General features: G+C 44.8%; 1 protein-coding gene across 1 annotated transcript; it reads left to right on the top strand.

Annotated features, from left to right (window-relative positions):
- The first annotated feature begins 4838 nt into the window (after positions 1-4838).
- Positions 4839-7471, top strand: LOC123408032 (CCR4-NOT transcription complex subunit 1-like). The gene is made up of 7 exons (XM_045101251.1): positions 4839-4855; positions 4975-5312; positions 5416-5644; positions 5741-6080; positions 6169-6282; positions 6570-6600; positions 7404-7471. The coding sequence occupies exons 1-7, from the start codon at positions 4839-4841 to the stop codon at positions 7469-7471; spliced, it is 1137 nt and encodes a 378-aa protein (XP_044957186.1).
- The last annotated feature ends 3971 nt before the right edge of the window (positions 7472-11442 follow it).

Genomic DNA, 11442 nt, shown 5'->3' with positions numbered 1-11442 from the left:
TCCAAGTGTGTTAAATACTCTTTTGTCCAACAACACATGTCGTTTCATCTATTTTTCTTGGTCTACATGCTAATAAGAAAAATAAAGTTACATATTACTAATGTGCATTGTATGAAAACTATGTGATGATACTATTTGCGCTTTAGAAATCGAGAAATCTTTCTTATATAATACTGATGAAGAACGCGAGTTCAAGAACTATGTGATGATATTATTGGCTCTCACAGAAGATTTGATGATTCATAATTTTATAATTGTCCCTGACTCCAAGCAGGTGGTGAAGGACATTGACAGAGAGACTAGTAGCACTTATGGTTGTATCATTAGCGAGATTAAGCAGCAATAAGTTTATTTTTGAAGGCCGGGCATCAAACACTGAAGCATATAGATTAGATAAGTTTTCAAACACTCTTGATCAAGGCCGACATCTATGGTTGATCCGTCCTCATGATCTTTTTGTATACCACTCCATGTGGACTTTGATCAATAAATCTTAGGGAAAATGCCAGACCTACGGACCTTTTTTACAGAAGGTTACGGACTGATGGGTTTTCCTCCTCACTAATCTCCCTCCTGATTCTTAGGGTGGGTCCGGCCTCTTCTATACCCCTAAAAAGGTAACTTTCATATTAAACCCACTACTTTCCCCGTAAATAAGAAATCAAAACCCCTGCTTGTTTTTACCAGTCACCATTAATTAACATTAACTGACAACGGTCGGCCCCTCCGCCGAACCTTGTGGAGATTAACCTTGATGCAACCGTGTCGAGAAGTGGTGCCTATGGAGATGTTGGAGCAGTGTGTCAGAACCACGACACGTCTATCTGGGAGGTCAATCAAGGGAGGAGTCTAGTAAAAATAGCACGAGCTAAGTAATAATTTGAACCCATCACCTAATAAAATCAACGGTCCCATACTAATCAGGTACTCTTACCTCCCATGATGTAAGAGGGACAATCTTTAAAGGGCTCATATATAATAGATTTGTTCGTCTATTTTGTTAAGTAGTGGGTTGGAGTAACTCTTACTTTCAAGGACCATGTTAAAATTTGCCATAAAAGAAACATAAGCAAACACAGTCGAATGGAGCCAAGAGATACCCCGACTTCTTGAATGTGAAAGTGAGATTTCCATATTGATGTCGTTAGAATTTTGACAGACTCCATTGTAGAAAAATGCATGTATCAAATTCCTAGCATCATTTTTCATCCAGATGTCATAGTAATTCGGTGTTCAAGAACATGTACACAGGCAAGAAAAGCAAACCATCGAGGCCACACCAAGGCAAATCCTCACGAAGCGACCATCTCTATTTGACCAAGTACGTACCATGCATGGCCAATCCTCACGGATCGACCATCTCTATCATTTGACCCTGACGTACCCAATGGATCCAAGCCTCTGCACACATATTTCACCTATGACTGACGCAACCGAAGTTATGACTTTGACAGATAACTTCCTTGCTGACGACACTTGATAGTTTGGGATATACATGCATGCTTCAGGTGGTGTTTCTTTTCAAGAGACTAGACTTTTTTAGTCTCAGGAACTAAAGAAAAAGTCCCTCCAATAAAGACTTTTTCTAGTCCCTTAAAAAAAAGTCTCTCATGTTTCTTTACCTAGGGACTAAAAGGAACTTTTTAGTCCCAGTCAGCTATCTGTAGGAATCTCAATAGGGCTGATCCCTGCAACAACCACCAGCTCTTGACTGACTTATTAGAAAAAAACCATTCCAGGGCGTCCACAGCAATTGTTCATATGAAATTATGTTTTTCTCTTCGGAAACTCATTCCCTTGGCTGACTGTCAAAGCTAGTAAAGAGCCACTACCTCTTGATTACAACAACGGGATGCTCGATCTTCTTTTCGTGTGCTATACACAAACATCATTCATCGCATCTCTGGCAATCTATGGTTTTGACGTGTCCACCGCCCATGAGAAGCGATTGGAGCGGCCACATTGTTGGAGCGACCACCCACATCGGAGCCGATTTGGGAGGCGCACCGCCGTGGGAGTCCCATGCCGCGGGCGCGCTTTGGGGAGAAGAGGGGAAGGAAAATTTGTAGATGAATGAGGATTGGACCGAAGGAGCTACATGTTAGGATGATCTCCTCCTGAGTGGGTCTGACGAACCACCGGACCCTTAGATCCGTGCCCTGATCGGGGGCGTTCAACCCATGGTTGATGGCCCTTGTCACCTGCGCTATATAAAGAGGTGGGGGCCGACGGCACAAAACACGAGGTTCGTCGCATTGCCGCACACCCCACCGACACCCCTACCGATCTAGGTCAAGCGCAGTAGTGACAGAAAGCTCCGTCGCCGCCACTGCCCCATCACCATCGCCAACGTTGCCTTGCGCCATGGCTACCTCGTCGGGCACTGCAAGCCAAGGAGAAGGTACATCTCCTCCTCTCACCTCTCTGTCCTCACGCCCTCTAATGCATAGACAGGCCATATGCATAGATGGAACTATCATAAATCACTAGCCTACCCGATCCTAGGGTCTATCAATAGTTTCAGTGCCAGCTTTTGGTTTAGGATTTCGGTAGTAGAGATAGTTTTCCCCCTCCCGACGAACCCTAACCCTAGCAGGGGCAACGAAAAAAAAATTCTAATCGAGGAAGGACCTTAGGCTCACTGGAAAAGAAGCACCACCCCTGTGCCGTGTCGTTCCTCTCGATCCCGACGTTGGGAAGAAGAACAAACCCCTCTATGGGGCAAAGGGCACCGGTTATCAAACCACTCGACGGCAGCGCGCTCACTACAAGGGGAACGCGCAACCGGCTAGGGGGATGACAACGACACCACCGTCGGCGACCTCCACCGTCGTCGACTAAAGGAAAAAGAGGAGGAGTGGGCGTAGCTGTGCTTTCCTTCTCTCTGCCACAGGATGAGATGGATGCAGAAAAGAGATGGGGGGAGAAGGATGGGCTCGCGCGACGCGGTGGAGTCCAGCGCCGTCGCCTGCTTGTCTGCGGCGCGACGGGATCGCTAGTGGATCCGCCACTACGGAGCCAGAGGAGAGCGCGGGGGGGGGGGGGGGGGTAGGGGCCAGCGGGAGCGGGTCGCCCAGCAGGTTGTGGGCTGCTGAGTAGCTGGGCCATTGGGTCGAGACTGGAGTGGGTCGGTAGAGACGGCGAACCACGCCGGGAGCCGGGCGGGAGCTCGCCACACACGCGAGCGCTGGGTGGATGGCCGTTTTTTCCTTCATTTGTATTGTTCTTTGGTCCATTTTTTGAGAAAAAATAATATAGTTTTTTCTATTCAAAATTATCCAACGAAATTTTGTTTAGATAATAGAAAAGTAAAAAAAATGCTTCTCAAAAGTATAAAGTTCATGATATTTTTATTTATGTTTTCCGCTGCAAAAAAAGAAAAGTGACCTTGTAAAGGTAAATCTCTCCCTAATAATAAAGCAAATAGGGTTTCTGGTCGTTCCGTCGTGGCATTTTTGCGAAAAGGTCCCTGTCGTTTCAGGTAATTAACCCGCGGTCCTTCTGTAAGTCGAGTCGAACCGTTTTTCACTTTTTATGAAAACCCCCGTGTATTTAATCCGACCGCTCCCCTCCAGCGATGCTGATGCATCGCCGCCGCCTGCTGGGCCCGGTCCTCCCCCGCCTCCTCGTCGCCCTGCTCCTCGCGTCCGCCGCCGCATTGCTCCCCGGCGCGGCCGACGACGCGGCCGAGGCGGCCGACGAGGGCCGCATGGGCGAGGCGGTCGCGGCGGTGGAGGGCGCGGACGCCACGGCCGCGGCCCTGGGGGCGGCCCAGGCCGGCGGGAAGGCAGCGCAGGGCAATGGCACGAACAAGGAGAACAGCCTTGCCGACATGATCGACCGCGCGCTGGAGAAGAAGTTCCCCGACTCGGAGGGCGACCAGGGCGGCTGAGGTGCGTGGATCTGAGTCCCACCGTCTCCCCGCGATCCGCCTCGCGGGCTCCGTGGCTCGGGGATCTGGTTTCGGCGCGCCCTGGCGTGTGTCGGCGGCCGGCTGCCTAGATCTCGGCCCCGGCTGCAGCGCTTTGCTGGGAATTGGCGAATCTTGCCTGTTTCTGGGTCTTTGCATTGAGCTGGCCTGTGCTGCTATGATTTTGCAGAGACGGACCCCGACAGCTTCAACCAGACGGTCGCCGAGAAGCAGGTGATTCATCTGCATAGTTTTGTTTGTGTGTGGTCGGATTGTTCGTTTACAATGATTATGGAACCTGGTTGAATTTTGCATTATTATGATGCTCATGGAATGGTTGTTCATGTCTTGCCGGCTCTCTAGATTTAGGAGGAGCACACGAGGTCGGCGGCGGCGGCCCGTCTAATCCGGCGACAGGAGGAGCACACGAGGCCGCCGACGATCCGAGACCACCACAGCAGGCCGACAAGGCAGCGTCGCCGGCCGACGACGGCATCCACGAGGAGCTGCCGGCCTCCGCCCAGAACGGGAGGCCCGGATCCGAGCCGGCGGCCGCGCCTGAGTTGGAGGTGCAGCTCTTCCGCCGCGGCCGGGGCCGGTGGCCGTGTTCCGGTCGCCCCTGTGCGGGTACACGCAGGACCAGCTGGAGGTGGGGGACATCCTGGAGAAGCACGACCTCAAGTCCGTCTTCGCCTTCGACGTCGCCTCCCGTGCACGCGGTGTCGCCATTCATTCAACCCCCCGCAACGGCCGCTCCCTCCTCCCCTACGCCGCCGACTCCACCATCTTCCTCAACGGCGAGCCCAAGGTAAGTCTCCACACCTATTTTGTGTGGGGTGTTTTGAGGGTTGGGGATTGATTGGATCTTCCGTGGCAGTTGTATATCAATAGGATGGTAGTTGCCTCATATTTTCATTCCAATTGCGAAATGGGAGGGTGGTATCGGCATGCCCACAAGCAACTCGCAACCTTTGTGCACAACCCAGCAGTTTATGAGAGAAATTTATTGCTTCAACCATTTCCGCATACAAGCAAAGTACTAATTAAATCTGAGTTCGGTGCAGGTTTTCTGATATGTTTATCTTTCCACCTTTTCAGTTAGTTGATTATGGTCATGATGGATGTCTTTTGATGCTCCAAGTCTGTTTGGATGAAGTGCTGTTGAATGACAGGGAGGCCAAAAACTTGCAGTTGAAGCATGATCTTTTATCCTCTACTTTCAGATATTGTCTGGATAAATCTTACTTCAGCACTTGTTTCTGTGAGGCACTGATGCGGATAAAAACTGCTACAGATGGCCTCCTTGAGACTCTGTCGAGTGTAATGGAACTCTCAGCAGCCGAGAAAGTCGGTATTGGTCTTGCATTGTCAGATTCTGATAATTCAGGCATGAAGCTGAAAGGTAAACACTAGGTGGTGAAGTTAAACTCTGTGTTGAGTATGTCAGGGTTGCTTCTTCTATTTTCAGTTGTTCGTTGACATCTACATTATTTTCATCATTCCAGGGCAACAATTTGCAATTGCTCAAATTGAGGAGTTGTGTTTGAATCCTGATCAATCGATACCAAACGACCAAATTCATGAAATTGTCGTCTTCCTTCACCAGACCGATGGCCTGCCAAAGCATATAGATACTTTTAGTAACATTGCTTCTCTTCTAGAAGTTGGACAGAGTCCTGTTTTTGCTCCCATCCCCAAGGAGCAGTATGATGCTCAGTCAATAAATCCTTCAAGGTGTTTAATCTTTCACTAACCAAAATCTTTATGTTTTGGTTCACCTCATGTCCAATTGCTTACTTGTATTACCCCCTTATTTTCTATGTCGTGCAGACATTTGGAGATGTACTTAGATAGCACAAATGATGACTTCGAGTCACTTCTTTCTGAAATTGGGAAAGAAATAAGTATGGCGGACATCGTAATTGAGTTGGGTTATGGATGCACTGTTGACAGCACACAGTGTAAGGAAATACTATCCACTTTTCAGCCTCTTGATGATTTGGCAATATCTAAGTTGCTCGGGGCAGTTATTGGCACTCAAAATAGTCTCAGAGAGGCCCATAACACTTATGCAACCTTTGTATCTGCTATTCGGAATACCCACTTGAGTGAGTCACCCCAGTTAACTACATGGAACACGGATGTTCTTGTGGATTCAATCAACAAATTGGTGAGGGCATACTCATCGTCATGCTGTGTTCCTTTTCTTCGCTTCACGCTTTTGCATTCTAATAACTTGGTTGTTCTTTCCCATGTAGGTCCCAAGTACTAATTGGGTGCATGTTATGGAAAACCTTGATCATGAGGGTTTCAGTATTCCTGATGAAGCAGCTTTCTGTTTACTGATGAATATATACGGCCGTGCTTGCAAGGTAAGCATATATGTGCTCATTTTCAGGCATTTCAACAAACACACATGCTTGGCTGACAAATTTCTTGAATAATACATGATCCCTTTCCACTTCATGCTGTTTGTGGGCCAATGTGGACAAACACAGAAGGCGAGATATCATTTTTAAAGCATGCAATCTCTGCCCCTGCTACCATTTTTACATTTGCACATAGTTCAAGGCTGCTGGTACTATTTTCGTAACATGTGGCTTTACTCATGACAAGACCACGTACAATTCATACATCTAACAGTTGCAATTTCTTTTAGGCACTTCCGGACTTTGCAAGTCTTATTCCAGGTAATCATGCTTGGTCTTGCCTTGACCTTCTAGAGGAGAACCACGACAGTGGCAAGGAGGTCTATTAGGATGCATTCTTATAATTTATTTACTAATGTTTGTTGCACGGATGATGTGCTCACATACTTTTGGAGACCATGGGATCATACAATTACTTGCAGGGAACTAAACGAAGAGAGGATTACACTGGAATAGTTTGGTGCCTGGATAGTCTGTCACTCTTTTTTTGGTATTCATAATTTGACACCTTCCTTTTTCTTTACCTTAGATGTGCATTTATTTGTTTCGGTCTATCGGTAGGGACTTTATATGCTATGTGGATGTCAAGAAGAATTAGGTGACCTTATTACACTAGAATTTTAAAGCCATGAGTATGTGCTGGACAGTTTCATTTGTCTATTGTCATTTGTCTGCCAGTTGGCTCATACAAGTGAGTTGACTATAAGGACATGAGGGAGGGGGGGATGCGCGGGCTTTTCAAATACAAAATTCATGATAGAAAAGTCAACAATCTAACCCGGTGCAACGCACGAGCACTTCTACTAGTGAAACTAAAGTGAGAATTACATTTTCGGAGCTTATTAAAGAGATAATTGAAAGAATTATGATTCTGTTATTTTTATGACCAACGTTATTAAATAACATGATCATGATTTATTATTATTATATGTGCATTTATTTCTATTTTCTGCCCAACGGTGATATAATTTTAATTGCACAAACAGTTGTTTGTTTTAATTTTGACCAACGTTGGCTTAATGCATGCAATTGTTGTTATGATCTCATTTCATTGTGGTTTTTAGGAGGGTATTACTCGATGAGCTGCATCAAGGATGTTCCAAACCTTAGAGGTGACAACTACACTGAATAGAGAAAGAATGTCGACTTGGCTTTCGTTTGTGCTGAGGAGTCGGTTGTGGACACTCGAAAGCCGTTTAGACCAACAAAGTTAGTCAGAGATACAAATGATGATGATGCTGCTTGGGACAAAAAGAGGAGGGATCATGCTCCACTAGAGATGTCGCGCATGGCATCCTTGTTGGATGTGTGCACGCCGTCCACCACATGCTCCGCCACCACTGTCCGAAGGCAGCTGTTGTCAGCGATCGCCGTGGCCACCTCTCCATCACCGACCGCTGTTGTCTCCACCCCACGAGCGGCCGCCTTGGCCGCCACCACACTATCGTCTGCCTTGGCAGCCACCCCACCATCAGCTGTTGGGGCCATAACCTGCTCCGCCACTGCCGCCGAAGCCCAGCCGCTCGGCTTTTGCGTCATTGGCCTTGCACGCTACATGAACTTCCTATATGAGGAGGAAGAGCACCAGGTCGAGCACGCAAAGAGGCTCACTGCCATTGTGGCTACAGCAGACACCACAACTGTGGAGCAGAATGAGGAGATCCACATCGAGTCACTTCGATTTGAGGAGGCGCGTCAGGGGGTGCGGAGGGTAGTAGCGACAAGCGAGGAATTCGTCTCTTCTAGCTCGTCGGTAGGCTCCTCCTCCTCTTCCTTTTACTGAACACACTCGGTAGAGGGGAGGCTACTCGTAGTACAAAGCCCCTCTGTAGTAGTATTTAGGGGCTATTTTGTTCGGTTCATCTAACTATAGATATAGTTGAACTGAACCAAGTACATATAAATTAGGTAGTATAGAAATATAGTTGAACTAGCTATTTCACTACGTTGCTAGCAATAATTGAGGAAAAGTTTGTTCGGTTCAGGTGTCGAGTTGAACTATTTTGTACAAAAACCACTTCTTAATCAATGAATGAAATCTATGTTTACTGAATATCAGTTGCTAAATTGCACCGTAATAGTGATTTTGTTCCTGCAAATTCTTACAAAAGTTAGTGTTAAGATTAGGTTAAATGTCAATGTTACTATATCGATAGATGCCAATGTTTCCTATTTGTCAAATAGCAATTTATCCAATATGACAAGTGCAAATCTAAATTCATTGTTTGTACTAAGCACAGGGGTCATCATACATAAATGTTTGTGATGTCGCAATGAAAAAAAACCTTCGCATTAAATTTTGACTTAGCTTAGTAACGAAAGAATCATTGTCCTCGGCCTGCATACGGGTATTCAATCTGAAAGTTTGCGATGACGGTCAAAGGACAAGCCTCTCCGATGAGCGTGCCGAAGCTGCTCACTCGCCTCCCGTCTAGTCAAACACATGTCCGCATGCGACCTCCTAACCAGTACAGAGTGCGATGCATGGCAACACGTAAATGGTTAGTACAACATCCATGCTTTATAAATAATGCGTCCGTTTGCGATGGTAACGTGACAAGTTTTTGTTTCAAAATGCCTTTGTTGGCTATTTATAATGTTTGCGCCTTCTCTTAAAGTGGACATAAGTAATACCGCAACATATTTGTGCTAGACGAGGCCCTGCCCAACTTAGACCGTGACTGTAGTTCTAATTTGAATTATGTATATTAAATGCATATAAAACTCAATTAGTCTATAAAAAAGCCAGACGAACCCTTAATAATTTCCTACTTTTGCAGTACATACCTATTGGTCTATGTTGGTTCTAGAAAAAAATCAATCATAGAAGAGGCATTGGATGTCGTTTCACCCGCAGATGAGACATGCATGTACCCTATCAGAACCACGTAGCTTATTGTGAGAAGCTCCGGTTTATAAGAGTCTTGTGCCAAAACATGTCCAAGTTGGTATTTTGTTAACACAACATATGTGTGCCTTGTCATGATACCATGCCAAGTTTCATGAATTTCGGACAAGTTATAGATTTACGGGAATTTAAAAACCAAGTTTCTCGATGCTTGCGGTCGAGCCAAGATGCTGAGATGTGTGAAATTCATTTTCATTTCTTGCATGGGATCTAACACATGCATCCAAGGACACATATGTTTTTTCAACCCATTTTGGTGTACTGGACCTTGTGATTGTAGATCAACAATGAATTATGCACATTGAATGCATAGAAATCTCAATTAATGTATTCAAAAGCCAGATGATCACTTATTTTTTTCATTTTTGAACTTCAGACCTATTTGTCTTTGTTGTTTCTATGTAAAAAATCAAGAAAAGAAGAGGTATCGAATGTAGATTCACCCGCAGATGTGACATGCATGTTCTCTATCGAAACACAAAGCTTCTCGTGAGAAACTTTGGTTTGTAAGAGGATTGTGCCAAAACATGTTCAAGTTGGACAACTTTTTACCACGACATATGTGTGCCCTTGTCATGACACACCATGCCAAGTTTCATGAATTTCTAGCGAGTTTTGGATTTACGGGAATTTGAAAACGAAGTGTCTCAATGTTTGTGGCCGAGCCAAAACACTGAGATGTTTGAAATTCTTTCTCATTTATTGCATGGGACCTAAAAATGTAGCGAGGGAACCATATATGATTTTTCAACCAATTTTCATGCACTTGACCTTATGACTCCAAATTCATTGATCAATGTATTCAAAATATATATTTAATGATCAATGATTAATCCATGGTTGAGCACATATTAAGTCATGTGTCACATGTTAAATTTGTTGGAGATGTTACACATGATTCCAAATTCATTGATCAATGTATTCAAAATATATATTTAACGATCAATGATTAATCCATGGTTGAGCAGCTATTAAGTCATGTGTCATATTTTAAATTTGTTGGAGGTGTTACCTGCTACACCTATAGTCTATATAAACGAAGCTATGTCCTTTGGCACTTCCATGTGGAAATTGTGGAAGCGTGTCAACCCTCCGAGGAGAGCCCGCATGGGTATATATGGATTGTATGAGAAAAGCCTCTCGTAGGCGTTTACAGGTTTGTTACATAATCAGAAACAGAAGAAGAGATAGAAAGATAAACAACCTATAACCAATCCTATCTCCTATCTAAACAACCTTTGACTCTAAGAAAGAGATCCAACCGGGAAAGAGAGAAACATGACAACAAGTCACGGTAAACAATCTGAATATGTAATCTGTTTAACGTTCCCCCTTATTCACAACTGTACCAAGTTGAGATTATGCCTGAACTCTTCAAAGCTTCTGGTTGGCAAGGCTTTTGTGAGCCCATCAGAAATTTGCTCTTTGTAAGGAATGAATCTGACCTCAAGTTGTTTACTAGCAACACATTATCTTACAAAATGAAAGTCTATCTCAATATGTTTGGTTCTAGAATGGAAAACTGGGTTAGCAGACAAATAGGTGGCACCAAGGTTGTCACACCATAGACAAGGAGCTTGAACCCGTGACACTTCAAGTTCCTTGAGTATAGACTGAACCGAGATAACTTCTGCTATTGCATTAGCTACTGCTTTATACTCTACTTTAGTACTTGATCTAGAAACAGTTGCTTGATTCTTTGCACACCATGAGATTAAATTTGGCCCATAAAATATAGCAAACCCACCAGTTGACCTTTTGTGATCCAAACAGCCAACCCAGTCTGCATCTGAGAAGGCACTAACAAGTGTAGAGGATGTCTATTTGAATGTGATACCAAAAGTGATTGTGTTCTTTATATACCTCAAGATTCTTTTGGCTGCTGTCCAATGAGCTGTGGTAGGAGCATGCAAAAACTAACATACCTTATAACTGCAAAAGAGATGTCAGGTCTAGTTAAGGTTAAGTACTGGAGTCCTCCAACCAAAATCCTGTACCCGGTAATATCCTCTTGATCCAATAGTTTTCCTTCAGTCAAACACAAAGTTTCTGAACTAGATAGAGGTGTTGGTGAGGGTTTGCAATCTACCATTCCAATTCTGTTCAACAGTTCGGTTGCATATTTGGCTTGAGATAAATGAATACCATTGCTAATTTTGTTTACCTCAATACCCAAAAAGAAGTGTAAATCTCCC

This window comes from Hordeum vulgare, chromosome 7H (genome assembly GCF_904849725.1).
Source record: "Hordeum vulgare subsp. vulgare chromosome 7H, MorexV3_pseudomolecules_assembly, whole genome shotgun sequence".
NCBI classification, from domain to species: Eukaryota; Viridiplantae; Streptophyta; class Magnoliopsida; order Poales; family Poaceae; genus Hordeum; species Hordeum vulgare.
This window is presented reverse-complemented; position numbering and strand designations above follow the sequence as displayed.

What these genes read in the sequence shown, in the direction of transcription:
- LOC123408032 (XM_045101251.1), top strand. An exon ending in TTCAGGCATGAAGCTGAAAG is followed by an intron (nt 5,313 to 5,415) that starts GTAAACACTAGG and finishes TCATCATTCCAG; the next exon opens with GGCAACAATTTGCAATTGCT. An exon ending in CTTTGCAAGTCTTATTCCAG is followed by an intron (nt 6,601 to 7,403) that starts GTAATCATGCTT and finishes TGTGGTTTTTAG; the next exon opens with GAGGGTATTACTCGATGAGC.